Source organism: Haliotis cracherodii, unplaced genomic scaffold (genome assembly GCF_022045235.1).
Source record: "Haliotis cracherodii isolate W230 unplaced genomic scaffold, xgHalCrac1.p SCAF_14, whole genome shotgun sequence".
In the NCBI taxonomy this organism is placed as follows: Eukaryota; Metazoa; Mollusca; class Gastropoda; order Lepetellida; family Haliotidae; genus Haliotis; species Haliotis cracherodii.
The window spans coordinates 19,265,109-19,289,752 of NW_027266269.1; the positions used below are offsets into that span (position 1 = coordinate 19,265,109).

At 42.0% G+C, this 24,644-nt stretch overlaps 1 protein-coding gene across 2 annotated transcripts in view; it reads left to right on the forward strand.

Moving 5' to 3' along the window:
* LOC139460613 (glucoside xylosyltransferase 1-like) overlaps positions 1 to 23,656 on the forward strand; it is a 61,294-nt gene extending 37,638 nt beyond the window's left edge. The window contains exons 3-12 of one of the 2 annotated variants that reach the window (XM_071242080.1): positions 7,812 to 7,853; positions 10,892 to 10,957; positions 12,160 to 12,222; positions 13,171 to 13,224; positions 14,601 to 14,748; positions 15,873 to 16,007; positions 18,129 to 18,321; positions 21,337 to 21,486; positions 22,215 to 22,396; positions 23,138 to 23,656. In XM_071242080.1, the coding sequence (XP_071098181.1) occupies positions 7,812 to 7,853; positions 10,892 to 10,957; positions 12,160 to 12,222; positions 13,171 to 13,224; positions 14,601 to 14,748; positions 15,873 to 16,007; positions 18,129 to 18,321; positions 21,337 to 21,486; positions 22,215 to 22,396; positions 23,138 to 23,284 (1,180 nt within the window). In that variant the 3' untranslated portion in view covers positions 23,285 to 23,656. The remainder of the gene's footprint in view (positions 1 to 7,811; positions 7,854 to 10,891; positions 10,958 to 12,159; positions 12,223 to 13,170; positions 13,225 to 14,600; positions 14,749 to 15,872; positions 16,008 to 18,128; positions 18,322 to 21,336; positions 21,487 to 22,214; positions 22,397 to 23,137) is intronic. The other variant, XM_071242079.1, reaches the window with a different exon arrangement.
* Positions 23,657 to 24,644: the final 988 nt, after the last annotated feature.

Below are 24,644 nucleotides of genomic sequence, written 5' to 3' on the forward strand. Positions count from 1 at the left end.
TTGCAAAACATCTCATGGACCGTTTCAGATAGTATTTATTTCCGAGTCTGCATGACTGACCAGTCAGATAGGATCGTGTATAAAATCCAGGATATAAAGACAGTGATTAAAGTGTTGGTGATGAGTGTGACAAATTGTGTTTCGGGGATGTCAGGTGGAACAGAAATGATTGTAATCGAATGTATGGTGTGTTGTAGGTTTGTACCGATTAACTATAGTCGCTGGGCGAAGGGCAAGTGAAGCGAGAAAATGACTGCGATATTGTTGCGAATATAAATCGTCCTATACATTGTATATATTAAGCCAATTCCCAAAGGGATAAAATACCATAACATTCCAAGCAAGTTATCTACATGTATTTATATGTCCATGTGGAAGTGCTGAAATCACACGCTCGGTAATACCTTTTGGGGCGTGGACTAATATGTTCAGTTGTGATGCTACGTAGCTATACGAATACGAGAGAGAGAAGTAGTTGTTTTGCGTGTCACGCGTTACAATGTTACAGATTAATTATAAAGCTATAACAATTTCAACACTATATAAGTATTGTTAAAAACAATTCATATAAAAGATAATAATCATTTATACATTACTAAAAGGGTATTAGATAAACAATACAGCTGTGTACTATGGGATACATTTAAAGCATACAAGAAAGTTTCACATTCAACAGTGCGGATATTTGAAGTATTTTAACAGTATACGTCAGGATGCGGTCAATCTAAAAATGGACTATTTCTGTTAATCCTACAAAGATGACATTGCATGCGGATGTGAAACTACCTTTGCTCTTGACATTGTGAGTAATTAAAATAATCATTATTCAAAAAAAGGAATAATGCTTCTTATCTGTAATTCCATTTTTGTAGTCTAAATTTTTGTAGTACACTACATTATTAAAATGTTCACTCACTCATTGATATATATTTAAACGTTTTCACTTAGTACAGTGTATGTGAATGTAGCTCACTAAACAGTTGTGTACTTATATTTTGTGAGATATTCACCAATTGGTTGTGTCATATGTGAGATTGACCCGCCCCCTATTGTATTTTTGGAACCCCAGTAAGGGAAATCCCCTCAATGGCGGTTAAAGCGTTCGCTCGTCACGCCGAAGACCCGGGTTCGATTCCCGACATGGGTACAATGTGTGAAGCCCATTTCTGGTGTCCCCCGCCGTGATATTGCTGGAATATTGCTAAAAGCGGCGTAAAACCATACTCACTCACTCACGTACAAGAGAGAGATAGTTTTATTTATAAAGTTTCAGGGCATTGGCCCACTGAACAAAAATGACAAGGATCACGAGCTATTAAAGTATACATGATTAATGCTTAAACTTGTAACTGAATGGAATGGTATAAAACACATTTGTTGGCATATCATTAGCACAATATGGTGGATTGTGTAGAACTGAACGAACACTCACTGCAAGGACACAGAGGCTGGACGGATTGGCATGTCATGTTTTTGTATACCTTCAGTGGTAACGTTATTAATATGTTTTTATAATTTATCTTTTCAAAGTAAAAGTTTCATTGTTGCAATATTATTTTATATATAGATTAGTGGAGATATGCAGATATTGAAACCCACAACGTTGTAGATTGTACATAACTTTGAACCATACATCTGTGTTATGAGAATAAGTTCCCTAATACCCAGCGTACTGTAGGTTTACTCCTGTAGCCAGACACGTCAATTATTCACGCTGTACAAAAGTGCTCATACCTCGCTACAGGGAAACTGGGTCAACATTTCCCGCCTGTTCCCATCACATACTCTCTTTACAGTTTGGAAAATGTTTTGAAATTATTTTCAAAAATAATTATATACTTCACATATCAATTATTACATGGAGAAACAGATAAGGTTTCTTTTAAAAGGTTTGTTTACATCTTTTAAACAATTACTCATCTCCGTGTAACTTTCTCAAAACAAAAACAAATAAAGCACCGGTGTCGTCTGCAGAAAGAGCATTCCATTGTGACTTGGAACCTAATGTCAAAGTTGTTCAATAAATGCAAATACAGATTTATAAAAATAGCGTTTATATATCATGAACTAAGATTTACTTACTCTATATATGTTAAATAACTAAAGAAAAGCGACTGACCTCTTTCTATAATCAGGGCGGTCGGGTAGCCTAGTTGTTAAAGTGTTCGCTCGTCACGCCGAAGACCCGGGTTCGATTCCCGACATGGGTACACTGCGTGGAGCCCATTTCTGATGTCCCCAGCCGTGATGTTGCTGGAATATTGCTAAAAGCGGCGTAAAACCATACTCACTCACTTTACATAAGCATTCCCCATTGTCTCAATTGTACGATTCCGACTATGTCGCGACCATGTAATTACCATCAACGAGTGAGGATACCAGGTGTTCGCGAAATGGTGGGCGTATCCTGCCCCATCGGTGGCGCCCGTCACAAACACAGGCATGGGCAAATCAACTGTTCAACTGAGAAAAAAACATGGGAACATCTGGTTCAAGTCCAAATAGGGAATTGCATCGGGTATCACCTTTGTAACTGATGCGTCAAATTTGGAAATGTCCCCCACGCCTACCTTAAAAGCTTTGCTGAGGCCTTGCATGTTGTAACCTTGATCAAACAACATTTCCCCAAGAGCCGTGTGCCGCTGTCAAAAATATTCGATGAAAGAGCACGCGCAATTGTACCTCAGTTGTGAAATGTGGACGCTAAAGGCAGGGCCTGCTGGAATAATGTTCAACATAAATATAAAGGGAAAGTTGACTTTTAGCAAATTGAAGTCATCTCTCTTGCAAAACAGTTTTGGGGAGAGTTTTTCGTCACTCTGAATCTCTATGCCTTGGCATGATCTTAACATGAAACAGATGAGACGGTTCCACAGGTTATAAGGGCTAAGGCAAGATGCTAGATAACATGCACGTAGGAAGTGCGTCAATATAACACAAGAAAAGACGGCTTAAGCTCAAAGGTCAATTACATTATTACTACATTAGATTAGTCAATTTTTTACACATTTAACACCGATGAGTATATATACTCATGGAGAAAAGAAACGCGAACACCATATATATTGGTTAATAAGTGAAGAATTACTCATATCACGGACGTATATAGAATATCTATATATATAATTGTATATACGTCTTTGCTCATATTCTAGAGATATTAGATTGGCTTGTTTCACAAAAGAACACATTGGTAAGATGTGTGAATCAACGCTCATGAACGCATCACATGTGACGTCATAGATCCATGACTCGAGATGCACCATTTGTCTCGTGCAGGATTAGCGTGTATAGTTTGGAAATCACGAGCAGCATATCGCGAAAAGAATAAAGACACGCTACAGTAACACTTTGACTGATTTTTAGTTTTGTTATCAATTGGTCCACATTGGAAACATCTCTTTTTAACGTACATACTTCTCTATATGTTTCTATGGTTCGCGTTTCTGTACATGTTGGCGGTGAGTATGTTTATTTGATCCAAGCAACAGCTGATAAATGTAATAACTATGGGTTCTTCAAACATCGATCAGAACCAGTTATGTGTACACACCAAGCCAACATATGAAAACATCTCATGGTAACCCGGTGCGATGGCCTGCATTATTCATCGACTATAGACATATGTAGTAATTATACCCCGCCTAAGTCGCACAAATCCAGGGCTTGAGTGTCACATTTTGTTTGTTGGATGTTGTTTAACGCCTCACTAGGTACTTGTCCAACTATATGACGGCGTATAATCTGCCTGAGTGGGGTACCTGCCGTGACTAACGTTAAAGGGCACATGATATCTCAGTGGGCTAGCCTATAAAACCGGCATAAGTCCGGACTAGGAGAGCCACCATACACACACGTCCAGTATGAAAGCAATAATCTTGAACGCCATTTCACCTAACCTAACCCCTAAGTGATGTTTTCTGCCGCGCAACAAGGGACTCGCTCGACCTTAGAAAATTGACAAGGTTGTTGCTACACCCTTTGTTCTTTATGTCAACACTGACAGATCTTTCAGCGTCGCACAGAGCTAAGGGCGTGTCGCATACGTACAGTGGGCTCCATCAATGGATACAATGAACCGCTGATTCAGTTATTTGGAAAAGGGGTGAGGGATGGCTGGCGGCAGTGGGCATGCTTGATGTTTTCAAATTATAGTGACAACTAATATAGACAAATGTTGTACACAGGCCTTCTATCAGTAGTCTTCATCACGTCTTCTGCTTTGATAATAAATGTATTTACTCACTTCATAGATTTGTTAACGTTTACTTTTAAATGGAATAACATTTATTTAAAAAATGTTGAGTGGTATATACACTCTGCTTCAGAATTAACACGTGATTGAGTCACGTATTTGTCACCTCCTGGGATTTTTGTCTGTGCATTGAACAACATGAACTTGTCATTCAATTCAAATCAATTCAAGCGATTATAATGACACCTCTTTCTTTCAAAGTAGAATTTAGATAATGAGCAAAGAGTAAGTTGTAATGAAATTTATTATCATTCTTGTTACGGTTAGATACCCTTTGTATTGACAGAGAAAGCACGTTACATACATTTTGAAATACACTCGTAATAAAAACAGTTTCTTATAATTTCATAATGACTAACACTTTGCTCATTATTTAAATTCTTCGTTGAAAAAAAAGAAACTTCAACATTCCTAGCTTGTGAATCGATTACAGCCTGTTAACGCAAGGAGAAAGCTGATAATACGGTGCTGACCTTACGCCGAGATAGATTGTAGACAAGACATGAGACATCTTAAAAATACACGTTAATAATAGCATAAACACGTTCATTTGCAAAATATAGTTCATGGTTAGATGTAGACGCGACAATAAATGTTTCAACATAGTGATTTGTTTATCAGTGATGTTCAGTATTTATAACGCCACAGTGCTTTGCACTAATGCTAAACAAAGTGCGAGTATGTATGCTCTCTATGTCATTTGTTCTCGAGTCTTAGAACTGATCACAGGCAACTGGAAAAAACTCACGGACAAACTCAAAGAAATATGTCAATAAAACAGCGAGTTTTCAGATGCATGCATATTATGTCTGTAGTTATGTCCGTGGTTATGTCTGTGATCATGTCTGTGGTCATGTCTGTGGTTATGTCTGTGGTTATGTCTGTGATCATGTCTGTGGTTATGTCTGTGATTATGTCTATGGTTATGTCCGTGGTTATGTCTGTGATCATGTCTGTGGTTATGTCTGTAGTTATGTCCGTGGTTATGTCCGTGGTTATGTCCGTGGTTATGTCTGTGGTTATGTCTGTGGTTATGTCTGTGATCATGTCTGTGGCTATGTCTGTGATCATGTCCGTGGTTATGTCTATGGTAATGTATGTGATCATGTGTGTGGTCATGTCTGTGGTCATGTGTGTGGTCATGTCTATGGTTATGTCTGTGGTTATGTCTGTGATTATGTCTGTGGTTATGTCTGTGGTTATGTCTGTGATCATGTCTGTGGCTATGTCTGTGATCATGTCCGTGGTTATGTCTATGGTAATGTATGTGATCATGTGTGTGGTCATGTCTATGGTTATGTCTGTGGTTATGTCTGTGATTATGTCTATGGTTATGTCCGTGTTTATGTCCGTGGTTATGTCTGTGATCATGTCTGTGGTTACGTTTGTAGTTATGTCCGTGGTTATGTCTGTGGTCATGTGTGTGGTTATGTCTGTGGAAATGTCTATGGTTATGTCTATGGTTATGTCCATGGTCATGTCCATGGTTATGTTTGTGGTTATGTCCGTGGTTATGTCCATGGTCATGTCCATGGTTATGTTTGTGGTTATGTCTGTGGTTATGTCTGTGGTTATGTCTGTGGTTATGTCCGTGGTTATGTCTGTGATCATGTCCGTGGTTATGTCTGTGATTATGTCTGTGGTTATGTCTGTGGTTATGTCCGTGGTTATGTCTGTGGTTATGTCCGTGGTTATGTCTGTGGTTATGTCTGTGGTTATGTCTATGGTTATGTCTGTGGTTATGTCCGTGGTTATGTCTGTGGTTATGTCCGTGGTTATGTCTATGGTTATGTCTGTGGTTATGTCTATGGTTATGTCTGTGGTTATGTCCGTGGTTATGTCTATGGTTATGTCTGTGGTTATGTCCGTGGTTATGTCCGTGGTTATGTCCGTGGTTATGTCTCTAGTTATGTCCGTGGTTATGTCCGTGGTTATGTCTGTGGTTATGTCTGTGGTTATGTCCGTGGTTATGTCTGTGGTTATGTCTATGGTTATGTCTGTGGTTATGTCTGTGGTTATGTCTGTGGTCATGTCCGTGGTCATGTCCGTGGTCATGTCTGTGGTCATGTCTGTGATCATGTCCGTGGTTATGTCTGTGGTTATGTCTGTGGTTATGTCCGTGGTTATGTCTGTGATTATGTCTATGGTTATGTCTGTGGTCATGTCTATGGTTATGTCTGTGGTTATGTCTGTGGTTATGTCTGTGGTTATGTCTGTGTTTGTTGCATCTGAATATACACGTAAACTGTGGGGGAAAAGTATACACTTGAAAATTGGATTTGACCAAACAATTACAAACGTCATGAAACGTTACAAGGCTGAAAACGACCGCCTCCATCGGCCAGTGGTAGAGCGTATGCCCGCAGAGCGAATGTTTAGAGGTTCGATCCCCATCCGCGTCATACCAAAAGATGTTAAAAGATGTTATTTGTTGTTGCCCTGCCTGGCACTCGGCGTTAAGAGGCTATAAACAAGGACTGGTCGGCTTGGAGTCATATACCGTGCCCGAACCGGGTAGAGAATGGATCTTCAGCAACCCATGCTTGCCGTTAAAGGCGACTCTGCTTGTCATAGGAGGCGACTAACGGGATCGGGTGGTCAGGCTCGCTGACTTGGTTGATGCATGTCATTGTATTCCACTTGCGTAGTTCGATGCCCATGATGTCAATTACTGGATTGTCTGGTCCAAACTTCATTATTTACAGACAGCCGTTATAGCTGAGATATTGCTGAGTGCGGCGTTAAACAACAAAGACTTCTTGTACTACATACGGTATATAAACACGTGTCGTATCAGGCTACCTATAAATATTCGTCACAATAACTCTGTAATGTCAGAGTATACACTTACTAGCGTGGCTATCAAAGCTGCAGGAGTAAGGCGAGTCGAGGGATCAAGGAGGATCAGAGCTACAATGGATTCTTTGGAGAAAAACATAATGCTTCCGGAAATGATCGGATAATTTAATAACTCGTCCCCAGGTTCTAACAAACAAAGAACTCGTTCACGGGACTTGCTGGATGTTCTAAAAAAAGGGCATGGGTGAGTCAGTCGTCTTAGGCGCCGCAATTCGCTATGCAGAGTCGCGTCCCTTTGGCACGCCAGAAAAAAAGGTTGTTTGGAATCGCAGAACGTCCCGATTATGTTATGGTCGGTCCAATGATAACGATCTGATATGTTATACTGATGGGGTTTTAAATGTGGTCCTACTGTGTCAGGTAGTGGTGATTAATGATGCGTTCATTACGCAGATACACAGCCTACATGGAGTTGTGTTGATAGGTAAGGACATTGCACCCAACATTTGCTCTATTGTTACCATTATTTTCATCGAGCCTTTTTTAATAACCTTTCTATACATCAACATATCACACCATCGCCTGTTTTTATATTCCGAAATAAATATCAATCATTTTATTTGGACAAAAGCTTTGCTCTGATCATTATCATAATAATCAGCCCTTATAATCAGCAATATTGTCATATTTGTATGCAGTATTTCTATTGTTGCTGTCCTTGCATTGTTATTATCGTTGGTGTCTCTCTTGATTCCAGGCGGACCGACAAAACTCTGTTCGAGACAAAAACAGCGTCCGTGTAAGTAGATGTGAAACACATTTGTTCGTGAAAAATAACACTGGATATTGACTTGATGTACGCCAGGTGTCTGTTGACTAATAGATGATCGTACAAACGCAGTATGCGTTTAAGGTTTCAAGTGAGTGAGTATGGTGTTACGCTGCTTTTAGCAATTTTCCAGCAATATCACGGCGGGGGATACCAGATGAGGTGAAATTGGGTTTAACGTCGCGTCCAAGATTATTGCACTTATATAGCGACGTGCATGCACGTGTGTTTGTGTGTGTGGCTGCTTGTACTAGTCCGGACTGATGCCGATTTATAGTGCTAGCTCACTGAGATACCATGCCGCAGTTTAACATGAATACCCAACTCAGCCACAGTATACTGACTCCGAGCCGACCAGTCCTTGTTTGAGCTCCTTAATGCCGAGCGCCAGACAGGGTAACAACAAGTACCATCTTTTAACGTCTTTTGGTATGACGCGGCCGGGGATCGAACCCCTCCGGGCGGACGCTCTACCACTAGACCACGGAGGCGGTCGGGGATACCAGAAATGGGGTTCACACAAAGTACATGTACCCACGTGGGGAATCGAACCCAGTGCCTTCGGCTACCCCAGCGCCCTGCGATTACAAAGCGAAGTCCATTCTCCCCAGATGGTCAAAGCAAACGCAATATTTCAGTCTGAATATAAGCTGAACATAAGTCCAAAAGAACTTAATCTCATTTTCTGTAAGGAGAGAAACTGACGATCATACAAATGTCTTCCGATCTGTTTTTCCAAATGAAAACAAACACAAACCACATGATGATGCAAATGTATTACGAAATCATTATTGGCGAAACCATCAAGTTTCAGTCGCACAGATCCCACACAGCACTAGGGATAAAATGGGCGATTTCACAGCTTACACTCAGGACATGTGAGTTTACATGATCATTACTGTCACTAAATGATGTCAAGTCGTCAGTAATGTGTGTGGCCTCCACGTGAAAACATACAGGCGAGCACACGACCTTAAACTAGGCGTGCTGCCTCGTCATCGCATTTCCTCTGAATGGTGGACATACTCTGATACCATGCTCATGAAGTCGGCGACGGTTGGCGTGACGGCTAATGATACGTCCACGTGCATGCGATGTGAATGACGTCACAGTGAGGCATGTGTCACGTGAGTGCCAAGTACAGAGACAGCAGTCTTCAATGGCGGTGGTGACGTGGGTACTTCTCTGCGGGGCCTGTCTGTAGTTCTGAAGGTGATCACTTGGTGATCACCGTGTTCATGATTCTGGAGACGTGCTCGTAATTTGCTGTACCGTCCCAATTTGTATGTACAACATGTCTGCAGTGTCAAACTGGTCCATTTGTATGTACAACATGTCTACATTGGCCAACTGGTTCATTTATATGTACAACATGTCTACAGTGTCACACTGGTTCATTTGTATGTACAACATGTCTACATTGGCCAACTGGTTCATTTGTATGTACAGCATGTCTACATTGGCCAACTGGTTCATTTATATGTACAGCATGTCTACATTGGCCAACTGGTTCATTTATATGTACAACATGTCTACAGTGTCACACTGGTTCATTTGTGTGTACAACATGTCTGCAGTGGCCAACTGGTTCATTTGTATGTACAACATGTCTACAGTGTCACACTGGTTCATTTGTATGTACAACATGTCTACAGTGTCACACTGGTTCATTTGTATGTACAGCATGTCTACAGTGTCACACTGGTTCATTTGTATGTACAACATGTCTACAGTGTCACACTGGTCCATTTGTATGAACAACATGTCTACAGTGTCACACTGGTTCATTTGTATGTACAACATGTCTACATTGGCCAACTGGTTCATTTGTATGTACAACATGTCTGCAGTGTCACACTGGTTCATTTGTATGTACAACATGTCTACAGTGTCACACTGGTCCATTTGTATGTACAACATGTCTACAGTGTCACACTGGTTCATTTGTATGTACAACATGTCTACAGTGTCACACTGGTCCATTTGTATGTACAACATGTCTACAGTGGCCAACTGGTTCATTTGTATGTACAACATGTCTACATTGGCCAACTGGTTCATTTGTATGTACAACATGTCTACAGTGTCACACTGGTTCATTTGTATGTACAACATGTCAACAGTGTCACACTGGTTCATTTGTATGTACAACATGTCTACAGTGTCACACTGGTTCATTTGTATGTACAACATGTCTACAGTGGCCAACTGGTCCATTTGTATGTACAGCATGTCTACATTGGCCAACTGGTTCATTTGTATATAACTTCATACTTTGAAGTTTACACTGTTTCTTTCATGCTGATTGGCTGAATCACGTGATCCGATATTTGTAGTTCACACACCTGTGAACGGACCAAAAAAGTTCACATGATATGAACAATTTTTTTTGTGAAATTGATCGTGTGAACTTTTGCCGGAACTTGTGCAATTGGCAGCTCGGCAACATACGTCAGTCCTGTTTGGACAATCATTTAGCTTTTGAAAATATTTATATTAGGAAAATAATACACTAAATGCTGACCAGTGAACAACAAACAAACAAATTCTTCCTCGTCGTTATCTCTATGACAGGGGACATGGAAGGCCCAGGCGCCATGATTCCCTGGGCATAGTTTTCGCGGGGTAGCCCAGTGGTTAAAGCGTTCGCTCGTCACGCCGAACGCCCGGGTTCGATTCCTCACATGGGTACAATGTGTGAAGCCTATGTCTGTTGTACCCCGCCATGATATTGCTGGAATATTGCTAAAGTCGGCGTAAAACTATACTCACTCACTCTTCTAGGTGTGCCAGAAATCTATCATCGTGGGTTCGAATTCCCGGTTTGCCCTTATTGTCTTTCAATGTTACTTCAGCACGATACCCGTGCCTGTAGGTTTCACTAAAGTGGTAAATGTCTTGGACCGGCATCACTTAATATTGACACACCGTGATGTAATTTAAAAAAAAATGTTCAAAGCGCTGTTAAACCCAAACTCACTCATTCATGCACTATTATTGATAACCAGGTTCTCAATCAAATCTACCAAGGTCGTTAGCCAGGTAACAAGTGAGCCTCTACCCCAGCCTATGAGGTATGTACACATTAACACGCACAGTTCACGTATACGTCGTTACCATGCCGACCTGCTAATACAGTTTAGTGGAATATTGCGACATCTCAACTGGCTCGTGAGATCAATAAGAGGTGAACTTGCATTTATGGTTTCGGAAATATAAACTGTTTTAATGGTAGAGAGGATTTAATTTATTTCTGTCATGTCTAATTTTTTATACATTCTAATGTGGAAATATATCGATTTTAATAATCACGAGAGACAATAGAACAGGAGCAGTGGCAGTGGTGGTGCATCTTCCCGAGGCAAGGGAGTTGACTGACCCTTGTCGAACTAGGCTGGAATAATATTTAGGCTGGACTAACGAGTCTATGCATAGTCCAATCAAAATCGCGTAACGAAATCGACATCCGGTTCGTAAAATGCCGTGCAGTTTCAGCCGATTAGAAGGTTTTGCTAAGCATGTATTCCACCAACTCGGCGTTAACAGACAATCTCCAAAATCATTTCATGTTTTTAATCAAGGTTATCACGAGAATTGATGGACAAGCGATGTAATACACGTTTTGTTACAATATAGATCGTGATTATCGATCAGACCGACCATGCCTGGGCAGAGCCATTTTGTTTAAATGAACTGACAATGTGTTGGACAGTCTCATTACATTCATTTGCATTATCTACATTTCATATTTATCCGGGGGCGGTCGGGTAGCTTAGTGGTTAAAGCGTTCGCTCATCACGCCGAAAACCCGGGTTTGATTCCCGACATGGGTACATTGTGTGAAGCCCATTTCTGGTGTCCCCCGCCGTGATATTGCTGGAATATTGCTTAAAGCGGCGTAAAACCATACTCACTCACTCACTCACTCACTCATATTTATCCTTTGAAATGCAAAATCACACATTGGCGGTTTCCAGTGGGAAATGACTGGTCCTGAACCGCAAACAGAAAGCCTTCTGTTTCATTTGTCAGGCCAGACTTAATCCAAACAAAAGACTCTACATGGTTGCCTGCTTCTCAACATACTGCACATAAACTCGATGCAGTGATCGCTCAGACAGCCTCTCCTTGAAAAATTGAGTCTGGGACGATTTGATATGGCACTTCGCCTGGTTGACTATATTTTATTACTGTTGTTGTTGTTGTTGTTGTTGTTTTTGTGTTTGTTAATGATGATGTTCCGTTGTGACTATTGTAATTTCATCCTTATTTCTAGGATGTCCGACAGCGACCAAACTGTGGCAGAGAAATATTTGGGGACATTTGATACAGCGCCACGGTAAGTAATAAATTGTCTTTCGTCGTTCGTCAGTCAACAAACAGTGGACATTCCTTCACAGCGCATTATTCAAGTCTGAATTAAACTAAAATTATACTTCATGTTCTTTTGAAACATGAATACAAATAGAGCAGGATTATTACTATCTTTTTCCATCGTAAAAACGCCCAATGTTTAAAAAGTGGTATTTTGAAGGATATTTTAGATACTTCTATCTCAAGGGAAGATGTAAATGAAAGCAATGCAAGTTTAAAGAAAGATACAATACTTGGACTTGACGTTATACCAGAATCTTTAAACATTAACCTAATATTGTTGCTCCATATTTAGACATATTGTTTCATTCTATTTTTGAAAATCCAACATTTCCTTATAATTGGTCAGTTGGTGTATCCCGCTTTATAAGATAGGATAAGTAAATAATACACATCGAGGCATCACAGTACTGAGTACTTAGTATGTTCATAGGTCTTGCATATTTTTAATAAAAGACTTTTATTTTGGGCTTCCCCTTTCTTCACAATGGTACACACCAGTGGGAGGACCTCATACATAATCATTGTCAGGTCACCACTCAACTTGTCAACTTATCCTGGCTTACCAGTCAGTGGTGATCACTAGCTACATTACATCTTACGTGTCAAGTAGAAATTACATGGTAATGCCACACATTCCTTTTCATGTTTGGTAGGGGTACGTCATTGTATTTTTGTAATAAGCTCGCAGGCCCACGTGTAAATAATAACCAAATAATATTAGAGTACTGATTATGTTTCTAGGTTTGTCAGCACCATACCCGTGATCATGGGTTTCACCAAAGTGGTACACGTCTGAGACCTGCATCACTTCATCCTTTCCTCCTACATGAAGCTAACATGCCGTTATATAATTGAAATATTGTACAAATCAACCTTAATCCAAACCCCCCTCACAATTTTTGACAACCAGGTTCTCAATCATCGGTAGCCCGGGAACAAGTGACAACCTGCCCCAGTCGACCAGGTATGTATGTGAAACACACACAATTCACATAAACTGTCGGGCAAAAGAAAGTATGCACCCATGTTTGATGGTGGCTAATTATACTGAAACAAACAGAAATGGTTTTTCGATGGTGATGTGATTGATACGGGTGTTTGCGCTTTTGGACCTTGCGTTTGCAATGTTTCGGAGACTGTTTTCAGCCTAGTAACGTTTTGCCCGCCAGTTTACTTGACTGGTTTCCAAACGTGGCTTCTCGTTTTGCTGAGATTGGTAGAGACTAAATATATCATTCATTGTTTAGTCAAGTTAAATCACATTTAAACCAGATCTTTTCTTCGACACCATACCTTCCTGCGTGAACATCTGGACAGGAGGTCGATTTCTGTCTTTGAGTCACTTGTTTGTCTGGCGGAGACTCCATTATTTAGAGACCGTCGTGATATTTTGCTGACTGCAACGTTAAACAGCACGCACCCACTCAGTGTACCTAATGCTGCATTGCCCATGCTCACCAGCCTTTTGTCAGTTTTCAGGTTCGCACCCTTGTCGTTAGAGGCGACTAACGGGGTCGAGTGGTCAGGCTCGCTGACTTGGTTGATGCATGTCATCGTATCCCATTGCGTAGGACGTTGCTCGTGATCTCAATCACTGGATTGTCTGGTCCAGACTCGATTATTTACACAGACCGCCGTCATATAGCTGGAATATTGCTGAGTGCGGCGTTAAACAAGTGCACAAGTACCGTTGGTCTGGTATGCGTTTCAGAGGGCTGTTCACACGTGAAGATCCGGATAAGAATTGCTCCTCAGTAATCCATGCTTGCCGTAAAAGGCGACTATGCTTGTCGTGAAAGGCGACTAACGGGGACGGGTGGTCAGGCTCGCTGACTTGGTTGATGCATGTCATCGATCGCAATAGCGTGGATAGATGCTCATGATGCCAATCACTGGATTGTCTGGTCAGTCTCAATTACAGATTACAGACCGCCGTCATATAGCTGGAATATTGCTGAATGCGGAGTTAAGCAACTAACAAACAAACAAATTCTTCATCGTCGTTATCTCTATGACAGGGGACTCGGGTAGCCCTGGCGCCACAGTTCCCCGGGCATCGTTTTGTTTGGGCATTGGGAGTGAGTGAGTAGTGGTTTACGCCGCTTTTAGCAACATTCCAGCAATATCACGGCGGGAGACACCAGAAATGGGCTTCACACAATGTACCCATGTCGGGAATCGATCACGGGTCTTCGTCGTGACGAGCGACCGCTTTAACCACTAGGCTACCCGACCGCCCCGTTTGGGCATTGGAGTGCGACGTTTACCAACCAACAAACAAATAACCAAACCAGCTGTAGTCGTGGCAGGAGATTAATGCTTTGTCCCTGTGTTGCGTAGTCCAGAGGGCATGCATCTGGCCATAGCTATGTGCGGTAACAGGATCGAAGAGGTCAAGGTGCTTGTCAAGTCGGTCATGCTGTTCACCCGTCACGCCACAATCCACGTGTTCAGTGATCCGCCTTCACAGAAACCTCTATGTGAACATGTTCGTATGCGCTATATTTCCTTATTATTTCTTACCTAACATAAATGTCATTGGAGGTGACTTGGTCACACAGGACAGTGTCTGAGTGAGTGAGTGAGTGAGTGAGTGGCTGAGTGAGTGAGTGAGTGAGTGAGTGAGTGAGCGACTGAGTCCACACAGGACAGTGTCTGAGTGAGTGAGTGTGTTAGTGGCTGAGTGGCTGAGTGAGTGAGTGAGTGAGTGAGTGAGTGAGCGGGTGAGCGACCGAGTCCACACAGAACAGTGTCTGAGTGAGTGAGTGTGTTAGTGGCTGAGTGAGTGAGTGAGTGAGTGAGCGAGTGAGCGACTGAGTCCACACAGGACAGTGTCTATGTGAGTGAGTAAGTGGCTGAGTGAGTGAGTGAGTGAGTGAGTGGCTGAGCGAGTGAGTGAGTGAGTGAGCGAGTGAGTCCGCCGCTTTAAGCACGTTCTAGTAATATCACGACGAGACACGGCTTTACACGTGGTCTTCATGTTAGAATTCGAACCCGAGCCTTCGGGATTACAAGCGAACACTTTAATCACTTGGCTCGCACACACCACGTCTGCTGAGTAGGGGGTAACAGTTAAAGGGTGACCCCTTTTCATACTCACGTCCTTTATATTTCGAAGTGCATGCACAGGTGTGTGACTGATGGTACTATTCCTAACTGATGCCGACTTTACAGTGCTAGCCTACTGAGATGGCATGCCGCAGTTTAACATGAATATCCCACTCAGACAGATTATACTGACCAGTCCTTGTTTTAGCTCCTTAATGCCGAGCGCCAGGCAGGGTAGCAATAAGTACCATCTTTTTACGTCTATTGGTATGACGCGGCAGGGGATCGAACCACGGACCTTCCGCTCTCCGGGCGGACGCGCTGCCACTACATCACGGAAGCCTGGATGTTTGAACTGTTATAGTTTAGAGAGTGTGAGTAGGTGATAATTATTTAAACATATGTAGATTTAGTCCATTTTTCTACACTACACTTGACCCTTAACGGGCCAAGGGGCCAAGATGATCTGACAGCTTACCTTAATGCGTATATTTATTTATATTTCATATTATTCAGTAATTACTTGGTTGTTTTTCACATTATCTGCTTGTGACATTATTTCAGATCAAATCCTTACCGGGGGAATACAGGAAACAATTCACCTACCACATCTACAATATAACGCTCCCACGTGGGAAAGATGCGGAGACATGGAGCAAACTGTACGGGCCGTGTGCGGCACAGAGGCTGTTTATTCCGGTTTGTTTGTTTGTTTGTTGTTTAACGCCGCACTCAGCAATATTCCAGCTATATGACGGCGGTCTGTAAAATAATCGAGTCTGGACCAGACAATCCAGTGATTGACATCATGAGCATCGATCCACGCAATTTGGATCGATGACATGTATCAACCAAATCAGCGAGCCTGACCACCCGTTCCCGTTCGTCGCCTTTTACGACTAGCATAGTCGCCTTTTAAGGCAAGCGTCTGTCGGGAGGTGGAGGGTTAGGGTTGTTACGATACCTGAGTAAACATGGGCGTGTGAATGAACCGCGATCAGTCACTATACAGCCTCGGGTGGGTCGTGAGGTCATTTGGCTGTCAATACAACGAAAGGGGTGTCAGGTTTTCCAATGTCGTCCCATGTCAACCAAGCAGGATCACACACCATCAATTGAGATATGTTTTGATAGACGTGAATTTAAAAATAATAGGCTAGTGAGGGGTGGGTGAGTGAGTGAGTGAGTGAGTGAGTGAGTGCGACACAGACACACACACCACAATACAAGCTCGTAGCTCTCACACACAGAGAGAGGCAGACACACTCTCACACACAGAGAGAGGCAGACGCACACACACTCTCACACAGAGAGAGAGGCAGACGCACACACACTCTCACACACAGAGAGAGGCAGACGCATACACACTCTCACACACTCCAATACAACACAACAAAAGCCTCGGGTGGGTCGTGAGGTCATTTGGCTGTCAATACAACGAAAGGGGTGTCAGGTTTTCCAATGTCGTCCCATGTCAACCAAGCAGGATCACACACCATCAATTGAGATATGTTTTGATAGACGTGAATTTAAAAAAATAGGCTAGTGAGTGGTGGGTGAGTGAGTGAGTGGGTGAGTGAGTGAGTGCGACACAGACACACACACCACAATACAAGCATGTAGCTCTCACACACAGAGAGAGGCAGACACACTCTCACACACAGAGAGAGGCAGACGCACACACACTCTTACAGAGAGAGAAGCAGACGCACACACACACAGAGAGGCAGACGCACACACACTCTCACACACAGAGAGAGGCAGACGCACACACACTCTCTCACACACATAGAGGCAGACGCACACACACTCTCACACACACAGAGGCAGACGCACACAAACTCTCACACACAGAGAGAGGCAGACGCACACACACTCCCACACACAGAGAGAGGCAGACGCACACACACTCCCACACACACAGAGAGGCAGACGCACACACACTCTCACACACAGAGAGAGGCAGACGCACACACACTCTCACACACAGAGGCAGACGCACACACACTCTCACACACAGAGAGGCAGACGCACACACACTCTCACACACAGAGGCAGACGCACACACACTCTCACACACAGAGAGGCAGACGCACACACACTCTCACACACAGAGAGAGGCAGACGCACACACACTCTCTCTCACACACACAGAGGCAGACGCACACACACTCTCACACACAGAGAGAGGCAGACGCACACACACTCCCACACACAGAGAGAGGCAGACGCACACACACTCCCACACACAGAGAGGCAGACGCACACACACTCTCACACACAGAGAGGCAGACGCACACGTACTCTCACACACAGAGAGAGGCAGACGCACACACTCTCACACACAGAGGCAGACGCACACACACACACACACAGAGGCAGACGCACACACACTCTCACACACAGAGGCAGACGCACACACACTCTCACACACAGAGAGGCAGACGCACACACACTCTCACACACACAGAGAGGCAGACGCACACACACTCTCTCACACACACACAGAGGCAGACGCACACACACTCTCACCCACAGAGAGAGGCAGACGCACACACACTCCCACACACAGAGAGAGGCAGACGCACACACACTCCCACACACAGAGAGGCAGACGCACACATACTCTCACACACAGAGAGAGGCAGACGCACACACACTCTCACACACTCCAATACAACACAACAAAAGCTCTTTGCCAACACTGAGTTTTAATTGATCGCGTAGTTTTGATTGTTTATGCATGTAATACTGTAGTTGACAAGCGAATCCACACCCAACTTAATTATTTTTGTTATTATGGTTTTTTCCTTGTTTCAGTACATATTACAACGTGTCAACAAGCTTATCTACGTCGACACTGATGTCATTTTTCTCAGCCCAATGGAAAAACTGTGGGGCCAGTTTAGTCGATTTAACAAGTCTCACATAGCCGCGTTAATTCCAGAACACAGAGACCCGTCATTCGGATGGTACAACAGGGTTGCGAATATTCCATACTACGGGAAACTAGGTACGTCTGTGTGGTTAATCCGGGCTGGGGACACGTCTGTGTGGTTAATCCGGGCTGGGGACACGTCTGTGTGGTTAATCCGGGCTGGGGACACGTCTGTCTGGTAAATCGGGGCTGGGGACACGTTTGTCTGGTTAATCGGGGATGGGGATACGTCTGTCTGGTTAATCCGGGCTGGGGACACGTCTGTCTGGTTAATCCGGGCTGGGGACACGTCTGTCTGGGTAATCCGGGCTGGGGACACGTCTGTCTGGGTAATCCGGGCTGGGGACACGTCTGTCTGGTTATTCGGGGCTGGGGACACGTTTGTCTGGTCAATCCGGGCTGGGGACACGTCTGTCTGGTTAATCCGGGCTCTGGACACGTTTGTCTGGTTAATCCGGGCTGGGGGCACGTCTGTCTGGTTAATCCGGGCTGGGGACGTTGGGTAGTGGTTAAAACTGTGAAGTTTAAAATTCTTGTTTGTTAGGTTATTGGGAATGGGTTAACGCCGCACTCAACGAAATCAGTTACGACGGCCTGTATATAATCAAGTCAGATCAGTGATTGATATCATGAGCAACGATCCACGCCGTCGTGCTACGAGCACCGAGCCTGATCACCGAACAATTACGTTTCTAGAGATCAATTCTTACCTGGTTCGGTGTTCGAATAAAGAAAACCCATTTATAATACCAATCATAAGAGTCGTTCATAAAACCATATCGAAGATTTGAAATCATGAGCATCTATCAATACAATGAACCAAGTCTCATAGCTTGAACTCTTGCTCCATTCTGATTCTCAAATGTACTAATGTAAGGCTTATTTCCCTATATTTTTTCATTGTTCCTGTTTTTGTTTCCATCGGGGACCACTAACTTTAGTTTGTTATAAGCATATATACAGTATAACAATAGCAAATAGTCGGGACATAAAAAATCAGTTCGTTATAAGCGTGTTCGTTATAAACGTTCTTTACTGTATCGTATAATGGGTAGTGTTATCGATGCGGTAGACCAATCCGAAAGACTTATTATTACGAACCAATTTATGATCCTTGTAAACTTTTATAACTTCCATACATCAATGCGATGCCTTCGTTCTAAAACCCCAGTTGTCTGACTTTCCCAACATGTTTGGATAGGGGTTTCCCAATAAGTCACCATGTTCCTGTTGACAAACATGCTGCAAATCATTGACCACTTCATGGAGTAGTTCCCTCAGACACAGTATTCACCGCGACAAAACTGTTTCCATCATCATAACAATTCTCATACCCCCGATGCTCATAAAACCAATCACTGGAATGTCTGGTCCAGACCCGATGTTTTAGAGGCCACCGTCATATGGCTGGGCTATTACTGTGCGGCGTTTAACAACAACCACGTCGGTCTACAGTACAGTAAAGTACGTTTATAACGAACACGCTTATAACGAACTGACGGATATAACGAATTGGTTTTTTGTCCCGACTATTTGCTATTGTTATACTGTATATATGCTTATAACGAACTACGGTTATAAAAAACTAAAGTTAGTGGTCCCTTTGAGTTCGTTATAACCGTAGTTTACAGGAGCTGGGGATGTACAGGAGATGGTCAGAATGGCTGATCTATGTGGTCAAGGACGAGAGGCACACAACTGTTGCCCGTGGCGGCATCGATAGCTGGTCAAACGGTCAACTAGGGATTTGCCTATTGTTTGGCTCTGAAGAGTTCACAGTTATTTGTTGCCGTCTTGCCAAAAGCGTAACTCACTGTTGCGGCCTTGCTGACCTTGGCTGACGTAACGGGACATCTGTAGTCGTCAAAACCACCCTAGGTCATAACGGGGTCACCTCACTTTGACACCACGTATTGTTTAGAATAAGTAAAGTAGATATGAGTGCTGTTTGGGAGAACAATAGCAGACAGCAGGGGGCGTATCATTTTTGTTATTAACTTACCACTTCCACAGAACTATCATAGCATTTAAAACTATTATCAAAGATATGGACATTTGATAATATCAATATTTGTTTCTTCATATTCATATCATTCATGTCATTCATACAGCACAAATCATTCATATAATTCTTGTCATTAATATCATTCACGTCATTCGTGCCATTCATATCGCACATATCATTCATATCATACGTGTGATACTTGTCATTCATATCACACATATCATACATGCTCTTCATATCATTCATGTCACTCATATCATTCATATCATACGTCATTCATATCCAACAAATAATTCATATCATTCATATCACACATATCATTCATATCATACGTGTGATACTTGTCATTCATATCACACATATCATACATGCTCTTCATATCATTCATGTCACTCATATCATTCATATCATACGTCATTCATATCCAACAAATAATTCATATCATTCATATCACACATATCATTCATATCATACGTGTGATACGTGTCATTCATATCACACATATCATTCATAACACATATCACACTAATAGTTCATGTCATTCATATCATACGTGCTCTTCATATCATTCATGTCACTCATATCATTCATATCATACGTCATTCATATCCAACAAATAATTCATATCATTCATATCACACATATCATTCATATCATACGTGTGATACGTGTCATTCATATCACACATATCATACGTGCTCTTCCTATCATTCATGTCACTCATATCATTCATATCACACATATCATTCATAACACATATCACACTAATAGTTCATGTCATTCATATAATTATAGGCTACTAGTTTAACATTCGCTCGTCACGCTAAATGCCAGGGTTCGATTCCCTACAGGGGTACAATGTGTGAAAGCATGGGGATCTTGTACTCACTCACTCACTCACTCACTCACCCACTATTGATATCATTCATATATTTCATATCATTTATATCTCACATACCATTCATGTCATTCATTTGATTCATGTCATTTATAGCATTCATTCATATTTTTCATATCACACATATTATAAAGAAATGATCCCAGCCAAACTGACTGGTCCCTTCTGTATACTGACCCCCTTGCAGGTCTTAACTCGGGCGTAATGCTGATGGATCTTGTACGACTGAGAGAGGACCAATGGCTGGACAAGATGATGAACTATTTCAAGAAATATCTTTCCAAACTGATTCTTGGTGACCAAGACCTTATCAATATTTTCTTTCATTTTGAACCAGGTACGAAAACGTTTCGAGGCAATCCTTTCCCCTTCAGGTGACTTGATTATTTGAAATCTTGTCTTAATGTTACGATAGCTATAATGATTATATAAAGATAACTGACTTTACTTACCTCGTCTAAACATCGACTTAATTTGATATTACGTTGTCTGACCGGCCGTTTGTAAACTCCTACAGTAAAACAATTTCGTAGAATTGTTTTACGACTCTGCAATAACAAGTGTGGAGTAAAATTAATGACGTCACGATAAATATAATGACGTCAAATAATTATGACGTAAACTTGGCAATACGTCCCAGTATTGGTGAAGGTGTAGACAATAACTATGGAAAGGTGATTTTGTTTTAAATAAAGTCTATGGATGGACAAACATGTAGATGGATGGACGTATGTGTTGATGGATAAATATGATGATGGATGGACAGATACGTTGATTAATGGAAAATAATGTGTTGATTGATGGACAGATACGTCGATTAATAGACACATGAGATGTTATTCCAGATGGACAAATACGTCGATTAATGGACACATGCGACGTATTGATGGATGGACAGCTGATGCAGTGGTTAATGGACATATGTGTTGATGGACAGACACATACGATGTGTTGATAGATGGAGAGACGGGATGATGGTAGAATATTGTGATGCAATATACATGGAAGGAAGACCATAGATAGATAAACGTTGTTAAATGAATATTCAAAAACGATTTCTTGCAGAAAAGCTGTATAAATGTTCGTGTGAGTGGAACTACAGAGCTGACCACTGTCAATTCCCGTCAACACGATCTCGATGTCCGCCAGCTCTAAAAGATGGCGCTTACACTCTCCATGGCAATAGTCAACGATTCCATGGGCCGAAATATCCAGCTCTAAGTGCCGTTTATACAGCTTTTCAATCTGTAAGTATGTTTAATTCTCATGCCCCTTCATCAAAAGCAATCATCACACTTTGTAGCATTATCAACTGGTACAGTAGTATAAACGTATTGGTAGTTATAATAATGACCTGGTCTAGATCTATCTTAGTTTGAATATATCCCTATATTTCACACGAATGTAGCCCCAAATCATAGGTTTGTAGCAAGCATCTATCAAAAAGTTGTGATACGTAGACAGCAAAGGCTCCAGCTGCTGTAACATGGCTCGAAAAAATGGAAAGTTGACTATTGGAAAGTTGAAGTCACAAAAGTCACACCCCGTCCATATTCTATGTTCTTGATTGGTTGGTTTGTTGTTTTACGCCGCACTCGGCAATATTCCAGCTATATGACGGCGGTCTGTAAATAATCGAGTCTGGACAAGACAATCCAGTGATTAATATCATGAGCATCGATCCACGCAATTAGGATCCATGACCTGAATCAACCAAGTCAGCGAGCCTGACCACCCGATCCCGTTCGTCGCCTTTTACGACAAGCATAGTCGCCTTTTACGGCAAGCATGGGTTGCTGAAGACCTATTCAGCAATATTCCAACCATATGACGGCGGTCTGTAAATAATCGAATCTGGACCAGACAATCCACTGATTAATATCATGAGCATCAATCCACGCAATTTGGATTGATGACATCAAACCAACCAATTCCGTGTCAATTCGCACTGACGTACTAACGCACTCATTGCTTATTCGCTTTTTCAGCATCGACTTGGGCTCGACACAAAGACAGCCCTGCTGGAAAGTATTAAGACACGTCTTAAGGACGCAAGGAGCAGCTGTGCAAGGATGCCGGAGGCATTTTACAAACAAATTGAAGTACATATCAATACACCATCTGTACCACATTAATATGATAGCTTAGTATGCCCAAGAGTATGTGTTCCTTTAGGTAAAAGCTAAACATAGTTAAGGAGGGCTGGAATGTGACCGAGATCCGTAAATGCTCTGAGCACTGTGTCCATTGGTGAGGCTACATATATCCAGGGTCATCTTTCTTTTCTCAGACTCCCCATTTGTCAGACACCCCATTTGTCAGACTTCCCATTTGTCAGACACCCCATTTGTCAGACTCCCCATTTGTCAGACTCCCCATTTGTCAGACACCCCATTTGTCAGACTTCCCATTTGTCAGACACCCCATTTGTCAGACTCCCCATTTGTCAGACTCCCCATTTGTCAGACACCCCATTTGTCAGACACCCCGTTTGTCAGACTCCCCATTTGTCAGAATCCCCATTTGTCAGACACCCCATTTGTCAGACACCCCATTTGTCAGACTCCCCATTTGTCAGACACCCCATTTGTCAGACACCCCATTTGTCAGACAGCTTATAACAACAACTTTTATGGTTGAGGGCACATCAGGTGTGTGCTATATTCCCTTTAATCCGAATAGACTAGTCCTGTCGTCAACAACGGCCCGACAGCTGGTACAAAAGAAATCAGTATTTATACAAGTCAGTGTTTTTTCTCTCAATTTATTATTGCTTTTGATTTGGACAATAATACAGTTAAAGGAGTTTAACATCATATACATAAAGTATGATACATAACATATACATAACATAGAATGACCATCAGTAATTATGAATATAGTAATATTTACTTCCACATCAATATCCATGTCCTTTCAGCCCTTTAAGCCAGAGTTGGAATGTCACCTGCTAAACAGATCTACTCAGTGAAAATATCAGAGACAACAAACTGTGAAACTGTAAACTATGAAGTAGATACACTTCAAAGGGGTTATATTTTACTTTTAACAGACCTACTCACTTGCGAAAACAAACTGGTTGCGTTAACGAAGCCTATTAAACACACTTGTAAAAACAAGCAGTAGGCACCATCTCACAAACTTCCTAAAAACAAACATATTTACAGTTTAACTAAGCCGTTTATACTTTCAAACAGATTTACAAGTGTCTGGGTCATACCATTATGAGTATAGGGTTGTGTGGCAGTTAAAAGATTTATTCAACTGTCTGACGAATGGGTCACTGACAAATGGGAGGCCCCCATATCCAGTTATGCCGCTATATACTCAACACATTAATTAGGGATCATAAATATTTCTGGGTATATATTTTTTAGGAGGACTGAGGAAGCAATTTCTTAAAATAAATACCCCACCCCACCCCCCCAAAAATAAAAAAAATAAAATAATAATAATAATAAAAATAAATAAAAATAATAATAATAAATATATAAA